Source organism: Chiloscyllium plagiosum, unplaced genomic scaffold (genome assembly GCF_037043375.1).
Source record: "Chiloscyllium plagiosum isolate Xiang-an unplaced genomic scaffold, Cpla_swu_hap1 HiC_scaffold_4, whole genome shotgun sequence".
NCBI lineage: Eukaryota > Metazoa > Chordata > Chondrichthyes > Orectolobiformes > Hemiscylliidae > Chiloscyllium > Chiloscyllium plagiosum.
Genome location: NW_028270142.1, coordinates 95,574,272 through 95,593,289, shown reverse-complemented (window position 1 = coordinate 95,593,289; position 19,018 = coordinate 95,574,272). Strand labels below are relative to the sequence as shown.

General features: G+C 40.5%; 1 protein-coding gene across 1 annotated transcript in view; it reads right to left on the bottom strand.

The window, feature by feature from the left end:
* The window catches only part of LOC122549033 (uncharacterized), a 74,671-nt gene that overhangs the window by 41,701 nt on the left and 13,952 nt on the right, over window positions 1-19,018 (bottom strand). The window contains exons 4-9 of the mRNA XM_043688174.2: window positions 14,552-14,715; window positions 12,910-13,000; window positions 10,548-10,590; window positions 7,075-7,172; window positions 3,160-3,220; window positions 1,020-1,066 (exon numbers count right to left, since the gene is read on the bottom strand). Coding sequence (XP_043544109.2) covers window positions 1,020-1,066; window positions 3,160-3,220; window positions 7,075-7,172; window positions 10,548-10,590; window positions 12,910-13,000; window positions 14,552-14,715 — 504 coding nt within the window. The remainder of the gene's footprint in view (window positions 1-1,019; window positions 1,067-3,159; window positions 3,221-7,074; window positions 7,173-10,547; window positions 10,591-12,909; window positions 13,001-14,551; window positions 14,716-19,018) is intronic.

The following is a 19,018-nucleotide window of genomic DNA, read 5'->3' as shown; positions in this document are numbered from 1 at the left end:
CTAGCCCAAGGAACTCCTGTCGTGATGTACTGTGGCTGAGAGACTGGCCAACAACCAGAACCATCTTCCTTTGTGCTTGGTATGACTCCAAACCGTGGTGAATTCACCCCCTGCTTCCCAGTGACTACACCACGCTTCGTCAAATGCTATTTGATGTCAAGGACAGTTATCCTCAATTCCCCTCAGGAATTCAGATCTTTTTGGTTATGTTTGGACCAATTAGGTGATGATCAGATTGGACCAGGCACAAACCAAACTGGGTACCTGTAGGCTATCTGGTACAGGACCCTGATCTCACTGTGTGAACACACTTGAGTTAAACAACAGAACCAACATGAATATACATGGTCAGTCATCAGGCTTAAGACAGAATGAAGCTTGATGCTTAAGCATCATTTTTAGTTGCTGTACCCAAGGAACATTAGACCTGAATTAGATACAGTGCAAAAAGGATTCAGTGGATTGATTCCCATGTTATGAAAGTAGCTCCTTGTGGACAGTTTGAGTAGAATGGGCCAATACTCTGGGTAGAATGAAAAGTGACCTTGTCAAAACATTTAAGATTCTGATGGCTTGACAAGAGTGAACGCTGACTGTTGATTACCCTGCCCAGAGAGCCTACAACCATTCATTCATTCTGGACTGAGAAGAAAGGACACATACACAGTGTTGAGAATCTTTGGATTTCTTTCTCATGGATACTCAATGAATATATCCGAGCCTAAGACCATCAGGTCTTTTGAATCTGAAGGAATCAAGTTACTTGGGAACCACATGAGAAAAGTTAATTCAGAATGAAGATCAGACTATGTCTTGCTGGGATGGCAGCAAAAGCTCAAGGGACCATTTGGCCTATACCCACTTCTGCTTTTTCAATTTATTTACGCCTAGCAACATAATTCACTGATGTGGGAAGACAGAACATGTTCATGATGTTCACATTGTTACACACAATAAAACTTCTAAATTAAGTGTAATTGACAATAGCAATTGCTGGATTATAAAATGCTACTACATACCAGATTTTCTCTCAACAGTTTCATGCAAAGGTCTGGAAGATGACGAACTAGAATGAAATAAGAAACAAAATAAAACCAAACATTTAGTGAAATCGCTTCAAATCCATCACAAAATGACACCAACAATTTTAATAACTTGCAAACTAGAAGTGAATATAAGACTGAGCAGAAAAAGATTCTCTGCATTTAATTCAGAAAACCAAATTTGACGAAGTGTTCTGAATCACTTGCAGATTTAACTTTATTGATTTAATTGTCAGGTCCTTTGTTGAATATTGATTTCAGCATCCTTTTTTGTCCAAGTGCTGATATTAATCTCTTGAAAATCATCAAATTAAATTTTGCTTCATGGAAATGACAGTCATGAGAAATAGCATCAATACTTACACTGTGACATCCTAAATTATTTGTGCACAATTATTGGAAAGGGTTTGAAGATATATCTAAATTTTTGCATTGCAAAATAAAGCCATAATACAAAAAAGAACTTTCTGCAGAGTCAAAAACAAAATAACACGGTAGTTGGAAATCTCTGGTTACACAGCAGCTGTGGAAGGAGAAACAGCACCAACATTTCAGACTGATGGCCTTTCAATTGATCAAAAATGTTGGTCTTGATATTAACAGGCCTAGGTTATGAAGGTTAGGGGAGATGGACAGGCCTTGTTCAGAATGGGAAACCTGGCATTCCTGGTGTCCTAGTGTATTGTGGAATTTTAACTCATTGCATGTTTTTTTTTGTCACTCAAGTTTTTTTTAAACCCCACTCAGTGATCAGCTTCATTGAAAGACTTGACTTTCTCGTGGGAAGCTGGATCAAGCCACAGAATCAGGTCGAGCTAATTTCCACCCATGGGGTTGAAGTGAATCAATCATGGGAGGACTCTGAGCATTAGCTTCAGGATAGGACAAATTTAGGTGACCATGGGGAGGCACTCGAGCTGCTCTCCCATAAGCAGTGCTATAGAGGAGTTTAAACCCATCCCATTACCTCGGTTTCTCTCTGCACCAACGCTGTTTGACTTGAGTATTTCCACAAGCTTGTGCTTTTATTTTTCTAACATACTCAATGTGAATCATATGATTCTGCGCAATACAATAAATTACAGGGGATATTCCAATGCACTTCTGTTTCTCTTCTAATGTAGCTTCAGTATATTGGGAAGTATCTTAAATCCCTTTAAACAATATTCAGACTTCATAACCACTTCTGGATGTTGACCCTGAATGGATTAGAGGTGGTCATCAGGTGGAATTTTCTGGGAGGTGGCCAAATTGTTTCCTGGTACCGGAAGCTCCCCAGGATGGCCTGCAACAATGACTGGCCAGTAGCTCCAATGGAAAAGATGGTTCCTGCTGAGGCAGCTAGGAAAGCTACGGGGTGGGGGAGGAGGGCACCTTTGGAAAATTGCTGGAAATGTATATGCCGAAAAGGGGCACAGCTTTCATGATGATTTTACAAAATCTCTCTGTGGAACTGGTCACCTATAGCTTTTGGATACATCTGGTTCAATAATGGGGCTAGGTCAAATAAGGAACTATTAGTTCACCAGGAGGCTGTCTCCTGAATTGGGGGAGGTGGATCAACACCAGGAAAATCTGCAGAACGCATGCACTTTGGCCCCAAGGGGGTCTTTAGTTCATCTTAACTGGTCATACACTGCTGCCAGGCAAGTATACATTACAGTGCTGTCCCCATACACGACTTTCAAAATATTCTCCCAACCCCATTTCCAAAGCCGCCTCCGATGGGAAATGTCTTCCCACATAATTTGTTCCCTTTAACTCAAGACCTATTTACCTTGAGAAAAGCATCAAAATAGCTGAAAATGTGTTGCTGGAAAAGCACAGCAGGTCAGGCAGCATCCAGGGAACAGGAGAATCGACGTTTCGGGCATAAGAAGGGCTTATGCCCGAAACGTCGATTCTCCTGTTCCCTGGATGCTGCCTGACCTGCTGCGCTTTTCCAGCAACACATTTTCAGCTCTGATCTCCAGCATCTGCAGACCTCACTTTCTCCTCAAAAGCATCAAAATAGCCAATAATCAAATTCTGCAACTTGAATTATAATTGGGATAGTCTATGCCAAACCTGAATTTGATTTAAAATACATAAGATAATGATTAGTTCTGATGATTACCGTGGTGAAATTCCTGCAGGTGTCATAGGATAAGCACTGCCTTGATATTGGTAACCAAGAGCTGTAAAATTTGAATTGCAAAAATGAAATATATTTAAACATGCAATACTCTTTAACACTATGCACTGTCAAAAAGTTACAATATATGCTTTTATATTTAGAAAGTAAGCCCTCTCAGAAGATGAAGGTTTTAAGTGCCTTATGTGGTTTATCACAAAGCTATATGGAGTTGAACTGATAAATAATCCAACTGGAATTCAATAAGATCCTAATGTCAGGATTTCAATTGTACCTAAATGCTCTAATCAGAATTCTACATGCAATTTTGGGGAAAAGAATATACATATTTGGGAGGTACTGGTACCTCAGTCCATCATTGAGGAACTTTGTAAACATTCGGCACTCAGATCACACACATATAGAATTGTGATTTGTAAAAACTAGTGTAACATTTCTGAAACCAACCTAATGATATGCTTGGGTTCATCACCCATTCAGGAGAGAAACCACAAGAGAAAGGATAATAAATCTCTCAAATTGAAATGGCTCCAAGTCTCTGAATTGTTTTCCCAGTGCAGTACTATTCGTTCTGCTTATTTATTTGACAGTTTGAACCCTCACCCTTCTTTCCCAAACCTAACTAACTCAGTATTAAATGTACTATTTGTACAATCTTTCTGCCTTATATCGCATGAAGTCTGGCTTTACCTTATACAAGTCCCATTTTACAACATAAACACCCATCTCTGTGTAATAATACAAAACAGTTAGAGATAGGATGCTTTTGATGAGATGTTAAATGAAGCCTAAATGCTTTTTCTGATAAACATCGTAAAGATCAGAATGCCATTTGAAGTGCAAGGAGTTCTAACAATGTCCTGATCAGCTTTCTTTCCCTCGAGCATAAGGCTATGAGAAACAGAAGTAACTCATGTAGCCCCTCAAGCCTATTCAGCCTTTAATACGGTCATGGCTGATGTGACCTTACTTTCCTGCCAAGGTCCTATCTCTCAATACCCTTATAACCAGATAACTACTGATATCAGCCCTGAATATACTCAATGACTGATCAGCCACAAATATCTGCATTCAGTAATCAAAGTGGTTTATGTAATGATTTGAAAATATTTATCTTCACCTTGCTCTAAAATTGCATTTCTTGATTCAACTTTTTTTTTGTTTTCTATTGTGGTGATAGATACAAAATATTTGTTAAAGATGTGTCATTTCTAAATTTCCGATTCTAATTTCAGAAGCTCAAGAACCCACATTTAATTTTGCAACTCTCTTACAAATTGAGTGAAGTTCCTTTTTTCATAACTCTTTCTAGATTGCTACAATATTCTAACCTCATCCTTTCTCCATTTTCTTGATCATCCTTTGCATAAAAACCTCAAAATCTCCCAATCCTCAAGTTTGCTCCTTCTCCTGAAAATCCTGTAAGCCTCCTCTTTTAATCTAATATTAACCTTAACCCCTTTAGTCAGTTAAGAATGGACTCTTTTCCCAAAAGGTTTTGAATTTCCCAATGGAAGGTAGATTAGTTGAGAATCTGAAATATTTCTTTAAATGCTTTCTATTGCTAACTTCAGATCATAACTTTTAACCAAATTCTCAATTTACCTTAGTCAATTTGTCCCTCTCATCTATGTAACAGGCTTTTAAAAAAAAGTAAATTAGTGTTTCCCTCTTAAGCACATCTTCAACTCCCATCTTATTTACTATTTTGTGATCACTTTTTCCCAGATAAACCTTACTATGAAATTAATTAACCCTGATTCATTCACAGAACAACATTTAAAATGACTTACTTGTCAGCTGGATCCTAATGTATTGCTTAAACTCCTCAAAGTCATCTTCTAAGTTATCTTTTGCAGATTTGATTTGTGCAACTTTAAATGAAGATTGAAGTGTTTCATGATTATTGTATTGCCTTTGTAATAAACTCCTGCTACTTCTTGATAAATGCTCTGAGACATCAGACTAATTGGTCATTCATCTTACTGTTAATTGCTGGGGACCCATTGTGAGCAAAATAGCAAACAAATTCATGTACTTAATTATAACTGAATCTCAAGGCTAACTTGTGAGAGAGAAGCAGTTTGGTTTATCTGAGACATCTAAACAATTGATGGTGTTCAGCTGAAGAAAATAAAGTTGTAATGAGACAGAAATGTTTTGCACGTTTCAATAAATGTTATATATTTTTTCCTGAACAAATATGTCTGCAAGTGTTTCAGCATTAACATTTAATAAAATTACAAAATGCAATTTCTAATTAAGAATGACATTGTCTTGGAAGTGCCTTAGGAACAGTATAAAAGATCACTTAGAGTCATAGAGATGTACAGCGTGGAAACAGACCCTTTGGACCAACCTGCCCATGCTGACCAGATATCCCAACCCAATCTCGTCCCACCTGCCAGCACCTGGCCCATATCCCTCCAAACCCCTCCTATTCATATACCCATCCAAATGCCTCTTAAGTGTTGCAATTGTACCAGCCTCCACCACATCCTCTGGCAGCTCATTCCATGCATGTACCACCTCTGTGTGAAAAAGTTGCCCCTTAGGTCTCTTTTATATCTTTCCCCTCTCACACTAAACCTATACCCTCTAGTTCTGGACTCCCTGACCCCAGGAAAAAGACTTTGTCTATTTACCCTATCCATGCCCTTCATAATTTTGTAAACCTCTATAAGGTCACCCCTCAGCCTCCGACGCTCCAGGGATAACAACCCCAGTCTGTTTAGCCTCTCCCTGTAGCTCAGATCCTTCAACCCTGGCAACATCCTTGTCAATCTTTTCTGAACCCTTTCAAGTTTCACAACATCTTTCCGATAAGAAGGAGACCAGAATTGCATGCAATATTCCAACAGTGGCCTAACCAATGTCCTGTACAGCCGCAACATGACCTCCCAACTCCTGTACTCAAAATTCTAACCAATAAAAGAAAGCATACCAAACGCCTTCTTCACTATCCTATCTACCTGTGACTCCACTTTCAACGAGCTTGTACGTTCTGCATACCACTAGCAAAAGCCTCCAAAGATAAACATGCAACAATAATATGAGGGACAAGGACAGAGTGAACAGAAAGAATCTGTTACTCTGAGTTGAAGGGTCAATAACAAGGGGGCATAATTTTAAAGTGAAATGTAGGAGGTTTAGATTTGAGGAAAAATATTTTCACCCAGAGGATGTGAGGCTTCCTGTCTCAACTACCTGCAAGGGTAGTTGAGACAGGAAACCTCACATCCTTTAAACATGACTTTGATGAGCACTTGAAGTATCACAACATTAAAGGCTATGGGCCGAGTGTGGATAACTAGGACTAGTATAAGTAGCACATTTTTGGCAGTAGAGACTTGATGGGCTGAATGGCCTATTCTGTACTGCATGATTCTATGAATATTACCTTTTATTTGCCTTCTTGAGGTGCTAGGGACACAAAGATTTGAAAGCTTTGTGCAAGTCTCTATACCCTGTGGCTCTTTCAGTCGTGAGAATTCTGGTTTTCTTCCCCTCAGAGAGTTGAGGTCAGCACTGTGACCCTCGTTATAAAAACATTCATTAAGTGCTTTCTAGTGAAGGTTGAGATTAAAAATTTGAGTTGACTGTTTTTTTGTTATTTATCTGCTGTTTAAATTTGAATTGCAGTTCCCCTTGTCATGCCACACTGTCTTATAATTTGTGTAGTGATGCTCTTCATATTGGCTTGTTTACAAAATGTGGAGTGTTTCAAACCTCTAATGATATTCACCTATTAGAGAGAAGGGAATGGAGGGCCATATTGGCAGATTTAGAGGAGGAAAGAAAATGGAAGGAGGCTATATACTTGAGCTGAATGTGCTGAATGGTCTTTTCCATGCCATAGATGAATAATTATTCAATTATCTTAACCTGCTGACTTACACCATATATTTGAATAGAAAGGCTGGAAACAGCCAGAATTCAACGGTTGAGGAATGTTCTTGAAACTTGAATAATTATTCCCAATGGAAGGTACAGTGCTGCAATGGAAAAAATGTACAGTTAGCAGATTTTATATTTTTGAGATGACACAGACAGACATCAGTGTTGCAAAACCTTTAATTTTCAGTCAATGACAAAGCTAGGAAAGATGTATCGCTGTATATTATGACACCACAAATGAGCTTTACTTTTCAAATAAAGTCATGATTTGGAGGTGCCAGTGTTGGACTGGGATGTACAATGTTAAAAAAAAATCACAAAACACCAGGTTATAGTCCAGCATGTTTATTTGGAAGCACTAGCTTTTGGAGCGTTGCTTCTTCATCAGGTGGCTGTGGAGTATAAGATTGTAAGACAGAGATTCTATGTCTTACGATGAAGGAGCAGCGCTCCAAAAAGCTAACGCTTCCAAATAAACCTGTTGGACTATAACCTAGTGTTGTGAGATTTTAAACTTTCAAATAAAAGTTGTCATGTACAAAAACGACTAATATAAAAATTGCAATGTCACTGACACATTCAGATTTTCATGGTATGTATTATTGCAACTTCTGTAGTTAGTGCAGTCCAGTGTACAACTATTAGAACATAGAACGTTACAGCGCAGTACAGGCCCTTCGGCACTCGATGTTGTGCCGACCTGTGGAACCAATATGAAGCCTATCTATCCTATTCCATTTTCATTCGTATGTTTATCCAATGACCATTTAAATGCTCTTAATGCTGGCAAGTCTACTACTGCTGTAGGCAGTGCGTTCTATGTCCCTACTGCATCGAGTCCTATATCTATCACCACTCAATTTAAACTTATGTCCCCTCATGCTAGCCATCACCATGCAAGGAAAAAAGGCTCTCATTGTCCACCCTATCTACCCCTCTGGTTATCAATTAAGCCACCTCTCAACTTTCTTTTCTCTAATGAAAAGTCCCTCAGCCTTTCCTCATAAGAACTTCCCTCCATACCTCCGCCTTTCCTCATAAGAACTTCCCTCCATACCAGGCAACATCCTAGTAAATCTCCTCTGCACCCTTTCCAAAGCTTCCACATCCTTCCTATAATGCGATGACCAGAACTGTTCGCAATATTCCAAGTGTGGCTGCACCAGAGTTTTGTACAGCCACACCATGATCTCATCGCTCCAAACTCAATCCCTCTACCAATAAATGCTAGCACATCGTATGCGTTCTTAACAACCCTGTCAACCTAGGTGGCAACTTTCAAGGATTATGTACCCGGACACCGAGATCTCTCTGCTCATATACACTACAAGAATCTTACCATTAGCCCAGTAATCTTTATTCCTGTTGCTACTTCCAAAGTGAATCATCTCACACTTTTCCGCAATAAATTCCATTTGCCACCTCTCAAACCAGCTCTGCAGCTTATCTGTATCCCTCTGTAACCTGCAACATCCTTCTGCACTATCCACAACTCCATAGGCCTTAGTATCATCTGCAAATTTACTAACCCATCCTTCTAAGCTCTCATTCAGGTCTTTATAAAACAGATCCTTGCGGTTCACAAACTCTTATAACCTTTTCCAATACTTTACCCACAACCAAAGTAAAGCCGATTGGTCTATAATTACCAGGGTAGTCTCTACTCTTCTTCTTGAACAAGGGACAACATTTTTTATCCTCTGGTCTTCTGAAACCATTCCTGTAGACAATGACGACAAAGATTAAAGCCAAAGGCTCTGCAATCTCCTCCTTAGCTTCCCTGAGAATCCTAGGATAAATCCCATCCAGCCCAGGAGAATTATTTATTTTCACACTTTCCAGAATTGCTAACACATCCTCCCTGTGAACCTCAATCCTGTCTAGTCTAGTAGCCTGTATGTCAGTATTCTCCTCAACATTATTTTTCATCAGTATTCACATGGGAAAAAGACATTCGTTTAGCACTTCCCCTATCTCCTTGGACTCCATGCACAACTTCACACTACTATCCTTGATTGGCCCTAATCTTTCCCTAGTCATTCTTTTATTCCTGATATACCTATAGAAAGCTTTAGGGTTTTCCTTGATCCTATCTGCCAACGACTTCCCCTCCTGGCTCTTCTTAGCTCTCTCTTTAGGTCTTTCCTGATTAACTTGTAACTCTTAAGTGTCCTAACTGAGCCTTCATGTCTCACCCTAACATCAGCATTCTTTTTCCTCTTGACAAGAGATTCAACTTCTTTAGTAAACCACGGCTCCCACGCTTGACCACTTCCTCCCTGCCTGACAGGTACATACTTATCATGGACAGGCAGTATCTGTTCCTTGAATAAGCTCCACATTTCAATTGTGATCTAATATCTACCGTAATACTCAGTTTTGCCTGTGTTTTGGATTTCAAAATTTAAGGGACATGTCTACTAGTTAACTTAGTGTGGCATGTAAAGAGAATGCAAAGGACGTGGGTGTTCACACACAGCTAGAATGGTGGAGGGCAGAAACACTGGAAGGTAATGGGAGCTCAACACAAGTTATCTTAGCTGTTTCACCTGAGGGAAGGGATGTAATGGGATGGGAATAGCATGTGTGGAGTGGATGAGATGGTTAAGAGTACCAAAACTGCAGGGAAATTTATTTGATACAACTTATTATTCAATACTTCATACTAAAAAATAATATACTCTAGATTTGAATGTGGAAGTTTGAATCAAAACAGTTTAGTGAACTAAACAAATGTATTATTATTTATTCCACAAATGAAGATGGTGATAACAGTTTATTATCCTTTAGAGTTTCTATCCAGTCTGACCTGAATGATTGAACATGTCACCACACCAAACTTAGAATCAAGCAAGTAACAGTTATTATGTTGCTACAAAACATGATTCCTAAATAAGAACAGCATAAAGGAGCAAGATTGATATACTGTAAACTTCTTTTTGACACCAAAATTCTAAGAGTATATTTCAAGGTAATGGTGATTATTCCTGGAATAATATTAAACCCATCAGATGTAAACCTACTTACAACTTAGGAAAGTAGTTCCCAGTTAGACTTGGATATTCACTGATTATAAATAATTGACAATGCCAAATTCTTGGCCTGTATTCACACATGGACAAGTTCACCTAGATATTGCATTTTTCATTCTGCAGAAAAAGTTAAAAATCTCTGAAAATTAGTGCTTCCAATTAAACCTGTTGGACTATAACCTGGTGTTGTGTGATTTTTAAACTTTGAACACCCCAGTCCAACACCGGCATCTCTAAATCATAAAGTTACTAGTTAGACTGGAAGTATTTTGTGGGTCTCTGCTTGTTTTCAAAATTTTGCTGTCATTTGATAGAAGTATGCTCTGACTGTATAAATGCATCCTGACTGTGTAGTAATGATAGATCGAGTTACAGAGGTGTCACAGCGTATCTAACTTTGAATCATTCGTGGCATAGTGGCAATCAACAACAGAAACTCACCTTGGCCAAGAAGGCAGAACGACAGAGGTGGGAGAGTGCTGTTCTAAAAAGAGACAATTCAAAGAAAAATAATAAAAACCTATTCTCCTAAAGTTCTATTTGCAAACATCACTTTTAAAATTCTCTTCTACTGCATATACTTTTTAAAACAAACATTAAAATAAAGCGTTGCAAATATTTTCCTCAATGAAATGAAATTGCAAATTAACTAAATTCAATAAAATGCACAGGAAGCTGTTACCAGGCTTTATCAAATAAATAGAACTTGCTCAGCAAAGCTTTATTTCAAAATCGAATCACCTTTTCTTATGCAACATACCTATTTGAAAAACTTGTATCTGCATGCACTCGCCAGGAAATGTTACTGGCTGTTGTTAAGAGTTTATAGTTAGAAAAATTATGCCCACAAATAAAGGAAACACCAATCTAAACTCGCCATAATTGTTCCTTTCCCATAGTATTGCTCATCCTGCAGACTGCTATTACGACTGTGGACAGAAGAATTTGTAATGGAAGCACAAAAATGTATAACGTTAAAATAAATTCTTTCTCCCCAATTATCCCTAACATTCTCTAACCTTGCTTCACTTGAAGATTATAATTGGGATTGGATGTTCAGACAGGGGCTCTCTCACGTAGAGTCTCTATCCCGGGCTGGGAGGTCTGAGTTCAAGTCCCACCTGCTCTTGAGTAAATACATCTCTGAACAGGCTGATTAGAAAAATAGGTTAAATTTCTTAAAAATAATTGGATTGGGACACTCACCTCAGAATCTAACTGGTGTCAGACTGCACTGCACGGTGTACAGTCATTGCAATGATTTTCCTTGAATTATTTAATTGATGGCCAGATTGTAAGCTCACCACTAGAACAGGAGGCCTCTTTCCAAGTACCATCTACTCCAGAGGTGGGTAATAACACCTCTGAATAAGCAGATTAGAAAATAATTGTTTCACCATCAGGGCAGTCCCTTGAAGCTGGAAGCCTCAAGCTCAGAAGGAGCAGTAATCTGCAATTCAGTCTAAAAAAAAGAGAAGGACTCCACTTTGAGTCGTCTCTTCAACCTTTAAAGGTTTTAAATTTACGTTTTTAAAAAATCACATCAGCCACTGGTGTACCACTGTAGAGGGTCCACTGAATAGGAAGGTGTGTACCTATGACAGTGATCAGGTAGATGAGAAATGCTTCAAACTCAGTCTAGAGCACTATCACTCAATTCTGCTTCCAACCTGATGTTTCACAGGCTGACTCCTTTGAGAATAGATTTTAATAAGTTACAAGTGCCTTTAATTGGTTACCCACTGCTTATGGACAAGTTACATTTTTGATCCCACAGAGGGACAGGTGGTGCACTGGTAACGTCTTTAACTCTGAGTCAGAAGGTCAAGTCCCACCTGTCCTGAACGTGTGTCATGACATGTCTGAACAGGTTGATTTTTAAAAAAGACATTTCTGACCCAGTGCTTGTCTCCACAACATGGGCCAGGGTGAAGTGGTGCCTGCACACTGGCTGCATTATGAAACTTCATGTCCACTTGCCTCAAGCTATTGGTTTTCATCTTTATTAAATTTTATTAAACAGAACAAGTTACAAACAAACAGTTAACAGTGAACAGCAGTTTACAAGAAACAGAAATTTACAGGGGAAAGGGGCGGCGAAGCCAGACCCCTCTAAACACCACCGTACAACCAGCTCATAGGGAAAAGATGACGAACCTCAAATCCCACCTTATCATAGCAAAATGGAAACCGTAGACGCAATCACGTACAAACAGTTCAATAAACCGAACAATAAACCATTGCATATAACACAGACACCCCTGGCCAACTATTGGTTTTCATTCAATGTGTGCAACTGGAATCAACTAATCACTAATGTAAGTGCAACATAATTACTCCTCATAATCATAAAATCCCAACAGTGGGGAAACAGGCATTTCAGCACAACAAGTCCACACTGACTTCTGTTCCTGTTAGATATATTTCCTACATAGATATATAGAGAGAAATAATCTATAAAACTGAAATTCAAAAAAAGTTGCCATAATGCAAAGTCCTAACTTTGCAATACATGTGCAAAGTGGATAGATGGCAGCGCAGTATTTTCCCGTAGGGAAGGTGTTTGGGGAGAGAAATAAAAAGTTGAGAAAACTTATTTCTACAGTGGTCATATGATCTTTATTCTGGAGGTGGAATGCCATTCCTCTCAGTCATTGCAACTGCATTAAATGGGAAGAAGAGTGAAGGCAAAAAAAATGAACAAAATTAGAAGGTATCTTATTGCCATGCGAGTCTCAGTTTTTTTAGAAAGATGCAGGAGAAAATATTTCAATATAAAACAGAATATGCACTGACAGTTTACCTTGAGAAAGAGGAATCTGCAGTGGATCAATTAAGCAATTCATTAAAGATTTTCTCACGTCTTCAATAAGACCGACCAAATGTGACGCTGGCTGTAGAATACAGAACAACTCAATAAGAAAAAAGTAGCAAAGAACATCTTTAAAACCTAGGTCTACTACTTTTGTATTTTTACTTCCCAGCAATTATTTTACTCTTTCCTTGTATTGTTAATTCTCTCATTTAATATCAACATCCTAAGGGTTCCATTGACCCGAATCTGAAATGGGCCAGCCATATAGAAACACTGTGGCCACAAGAACAGGACGGAAGCTGGGAAGTCTTCAGCAAGTAACTCATCTCCTGTCTCTTCAATGCCTATATACCATCCACAAACACAGTCAGCAGTGTGGTGAAATAGTGACCACTTGCTAGGTGAGTGTGGCTCACCACAACACAATAAAACCCGACACCATCCAGAGCAAAGAAACCCACCTGAGTGGCTACCCATTCACAATCTTCAACCTTAATTTCCTTCACAGACAGACAATGGCAGCAGTGTATGCATCTACAAGGTGAATTACAGGAACTCACCAGGTTAAAGCAACAGCACCTTTCAAACCTAGGTCACCTACCTTCAAGAAAGACAACAGAAGTAGATGTAAAAGTGACAATTTAACATCACCACCTAAACCACACACCTTGGAATTACATCACCCAAACCCTTATTGTCACTATGTTAAGATTCTCCCTCTCAACAAAATGTCCCCACACTCCAAGGATGACAGTTGTTCAAGAAGGCCATCATCTTCACCAGGACAATCAACAATGCACAATCAAGTCTGGCCTAGCCAAGGAAGCCCATATTCCATGGCAGAATGATAAAACAAATACACTAACACTACACTTACGGAATCTTTGTAATGAAATACTTATAAATTTATCATAAATTTGATCCACCATTGATCTTACGTAACATTTTGACTTTTGTATTCTATATACTTCGAAAAACTAATAACTAAACAAAGGAAGGAACTACATGGTTATTACTACAAACTTTGTAATTCAATTGTACAATACCTATTCTGTGGGGAAGAACACAGTAACAGCTTTTTCTTTTATTTAATTCTGAGGTATATATTTAGTTGACCTGCTTTCATTATTGTAACACAGAGACATAGCAAAGATGCATGTACAACTAAGAATTAATTCAAACCAGTTGGGGCGTTTTAAAAAAAACCTTACTCTACTCAATTCCTAAGCTTAGAAATATTACAATAAATGAATTTCAAAAGTCATAAAACCCGATACACTTATTAACACATATGCTGAAACTACCCTGGCACCACATTCTCAACACAATATTTATAATAATTATAACTTGTCATTTTTACATAGTTTGACATGGTTTGATCATTGAATATCTGATGTGTCCTTAACAAATGTCTTCAACTATTCCACATTTTAAACAGCACTAAGAACTAGAAACTTGATAAGTTAAACATATTGCCAAGGTTCAGTAATTCGTCTCCAAATATAATTATCAACTAACCATCTTCCCATCAAAATTAGCGTACAAATTGGCAAAGTATGGTTCAAACATTTTGTATCATCTTAACTTTATTTTTTGCTGCATGAACAAAGTTCATAACAAGCACTCTTACATATCTCCAGCTGTGTAAGTAACTTGAAGACACCAGGCCAGTGTTATCTATATGGATTCCAGGGTTTTGATGCAGAATTAGCAGCTTCTTCACAAAACATTTTGGTGGAATCTGGGGATGTTCGTTATGCAACCAGATGCTAATTGGAACATTATAAATTATGCCTGAATATAAACACATATACACATTATTAACAAAGTGTAATTTGAACAAATATACCCAATACAAACACCATGCTTAAAATGGGGGAGGGGGGGATTGTGCATCTATCACTTCAGCATTAAACACAAAAGATTATTTTAAATTTTTCATGAATCTTTCTCCCTTGTTGCTTATTCAAAGTGATTCACTAATTTGGCCCATTTAGAGAAAAGAGTGTGGTGCTGGAAAAGCACAGTCGGTCAGGCAGCATCCAAGGAGCAGGAGAATCGACGTTTCATGCATAAGCCCTTTATCAGGAATGAGGCTTGTGGGTTGGGGCTGAGAGATAAATGGGAGGGAGGTAGGTTTGGGGGGGAGGTAGCTGGAAAAGTGATAGGTGGATAAAGTTGAGGAAGAAGGTGATAGCTCAGAGGGGGCAGTGAGCACTGATCTAGAGGGCGGGGCTGAGTTGGAGGCTTGGGTCTGGGATAGTGTGTGTGTGGGGGGGGGCGGGGGGAGGAGGGAAGAAAGAGAGATAATGAAGCTGTTGAAATCCACATTTATCCTGTGTGGTTGCAGGGCCCCAAGGTGGAATATGAGGCATTCCTCCTACAGGCGTCAGATGGTAATGGTTTGGCGGTAGAAGAGGCCCAGGAACTGTATGTCCTTTACAGAGTGGGAGGGGGAGTTGAAGTTTCAACCTGGGAACAGATGCGCCAAAGGTGGGAAGAAAAATTTTCCCAGGATGACCAATTCCACCTCAAAGTCCCAGATGGGCTCCTTCTTCCACAATCACAACTTCCCTTCCCATGTGGTTGACAATGCCCTCTAGCGCATCTCCTCCACTTCACGCACCACCACCCTTGAACCCCACCTCTCCCAATGCAACAAGGACAGAACCCCTCTGGTCCTCACCTTCCATCCCACCAACCTCCACATACAACACATTATCCTCTGCCATTTCCGCCACCTCCAAATGGAACCCACCGCCAGCGATATATTTCCTTCCCCACCCCAAAAAGCGTTCCAAAAAGACCATTCCCTCCACGACTCCCTCGTCAAGTCCGCATCCCCCACCAGCCCACACCCCATTCCTGGAACATTTCCCTGCTACCGCAGGAAGTGCAAAACCTGTGCCAACACCACTCCCCTCACCTCCATCCAAGGCCCCAAGGGATCCTTCCACATCCATCAGAAATTCACCTGCACCTCTACAAATGTCACCTACTGCATCCATTGCACCTGGTGTGGTCTCCTCTACATCGGGGAGACAGGAAGCCTTCTTGCAGATCATTTCAGAGAACATCTCTGGGACACCCACACCCACCAACTCCACCGCCCCATGGCTGAACACTTCAACTCTACCTCCCATTCCATCAAGGACATGCAGGCCCTGGGCCCCTTCCATCGCCAAACTGTTACCATCCGACACCTGGAGGAGGAACGCCTCATATTCCAACTTGGGACCCTGCATCCACATAGGATAAATGTGGATTTCAACAGTTTCCTCACTTCCCCTCACCCCATATTATCCCAGTCCTAAGCCTCCAACTCAGTCCCGCCTTCCGGTCCCATCTATCACTACTCCCTCTGATCTACCACCTTCTCCCTCACCTTTATCCATTTATCGCTTTTCCAGCTACCTCACTCCCAACCCCACCCCACCTTCCCATTTATCTCTCAGCCCCGATCCACATGCCTTATTCCTGATGAAGGGCTTATGCCCAAAACATCGATTCTCTTGCTCCTTGGATGCTGCCTGACTGGCTGTGCTTTTCCAACACCACGCTCTCGACTCTGACCTCCAGCATCTGCAGTCCTCACTTTCTCCATTTAGAGACAATAACAGATTGATTTGGGAATTTCACAGACCGTACTTCAATGGTAAATCCGAGAGATTGAAGCCGGGTCTTATTATGGGTTATAAATTAAGTTGTCCAAGATGTTTTGATTGCATAATAAGCCGGGTCTTATTATGGGTTATAAATTAAGTTGTCAAAGATGTTTTGATATACGTAAGTCTCCGGAGGCATAGGAGTACAGGACATATCACAATTTGACTTATTAAACTGTCAGAGTCTCTTGATGCACTTTCCTATGTTAAATGCAATACATACAAGTTTGCCGACAGCAATACTCGTCTGAAAATACCTGATTCCGTCTGATCTCGACAGCTATGCAGGTCTGGCTAGTACTTGAATAGGAGACAACCAGGGAAAACCAGGAGCAGTAGGAAGGGGACTTGTGGTACAGTGATAGTGTCTCTACTCTGAGTCAGAAGGGTTCAAGTCCTGCCTGCTCCACAGCTGCATCACAGCACATTTGAACGGGTTAATTAAAAATATCTATAAATGTAAGTTTTCTAGCCTTTCAATGAGTTTAGAATTTCTTGATACAATTTCTAGTCCCAGTCCACAACTGCAACTACCAAATAAATTAGCAAACTCTTCTATGAAAGAGGAGCAGTCAATAGTGTAACAAAAACAGAAACTGCTGGGGAAACTCAGCAGATCTGGCAGCATTTATAGTGAGAAAACAGAGTTATGGGCGACACGGTGGCACAGTGGTTAGCACTGCTGCCTCACAGCGCCGGAGACCCGGGTTCAATTCCCGCCTCAGGTGACTGACTGTGTGGAGTTTGCACGTTCTCCCCGTGTCTGCGTGGGTTTCCTCCGGGTGCTCCGGTTTCCTCCCACAGTCCAAAGATGTGCAGGTAGGTGAATTGGCCATGCTAAATTGCCCGTAGAGTTAGGTAAGGGGTAAATGTAGGGGTATGGGTGGGTTGCGCTTCAGCGGGTCGATGTGGACTTGTTGGGCCGAAGGGCCTGTTTCCACACTGTAAGTAATCTAATCATCTAATTGTTTCAGAACTAGTGACTTTTCTTCAGAACTGATGGTAGCTAGGAAAAGGTTGGGTATTTAGGCTGAAGACTGGGGTGGGTAGGGAGAGGGTTAAAGGTGATCGTAGCCTAGAGAAGGACAGTTAGGCCAAAAAAGGGATGGATAATGGTGACTATAAGCAGGTGCAGAAAACAACCCAAGTCAGATCAGGGCTCGAGTACGAGTATGGGTAAAAGAAATGGAAGGAGGTGATCAGGCCTTCAAATTATTGAACTCAGTATTGAGTCCCAAAGGTGCAGGGTGCCCAAGCAGAAAACGAGATGTTGATCCTCGAGCTTGTGCTGAGTCTTGCTGGAGCACTGAAGCAAGCTTGAGAGAAGACGAGTCAAGACCAGAGGCCGAGCAGGAGTTGAGCGCGTGGACAATATTCTGCAGCAGCAGCAGCAGCAGCAGCAGCAGAGTGAGCATGGGCCGGGCTGAGTCCTGAAGTGATGGGCAAGCTGAAATCTTGGAGCAGGAGAATCCAGAGTCCTACAGTGGCACATGGGAAATCCTGAATTCCGGAGGGCCACATGGGGAATCTCGCTTCCCGGAGGATCATGTGGGCAATCCCTTATCCTGGAGCGGCATGATGTGAAGCAAATCCCAGGACAGTGCAAGTTTCTTTGTTGCTGCTGAGTGCCAGTGAGGAGCAGACTGGTGGCTGGAGTGATGTGGGACAGATGTTGGACTTGGGCCTGGCATTTTGTGCTGAGTTGCTGCTGTCTGGAATTTTTTTTAATCGGAGTGTAATGCAAATCCTTTTCACAATATTACAACTAAATTATTTTTAAGACACTGTAAGTAATGCTACTGCTTTTCTTAAATCCTTTTTGGTATAACAACACTTTTTTCTACTTTATAAGATTTGTACCTAGGTATTTGTAAAAACTTTTCACTGTACTCCTGTACTAAAGTACAATTCTCAATAAAGGATATTCTATTCTAGACAGAGATGTTGGCCGGGGAATATGGTGGCATGTTGAAGCAGTAGGCAACTGGAAACCACTTTACATTGCATTCATGGACCTAACTAAAGCGTTTGACACAGTTAACAACCAGACTCTCTGATGGACAGTGTCACGATGCGGCTGCCCTGTTAAGTTAATCAGGATGCTAGGCTGCTGCACGACGACATGTTTGCACTCGTACTTAGCAACTCTAGACTGGAGTCTGAGCTCTTCACTATGCAAACGGGTGCCATGCAGGGCTGCATCTTCACACTCACCCTGTTCACCATCTTCACCCTCTTCCATCTCACAAGCCAAATCTGCCCAAGGAAATTCAAATAATTTACCGTATTGACAGCAGCTGTACATAGATTTAATAGATTCAATGTCAAGGGTAAGGTCTCCACCACTTCCATCTTGGAGTTTCAATATATTGATGACAACACCAGCACAGTACACTCTGCAGAGGATCTGCAGTGCATCTTGGATGGCTTTG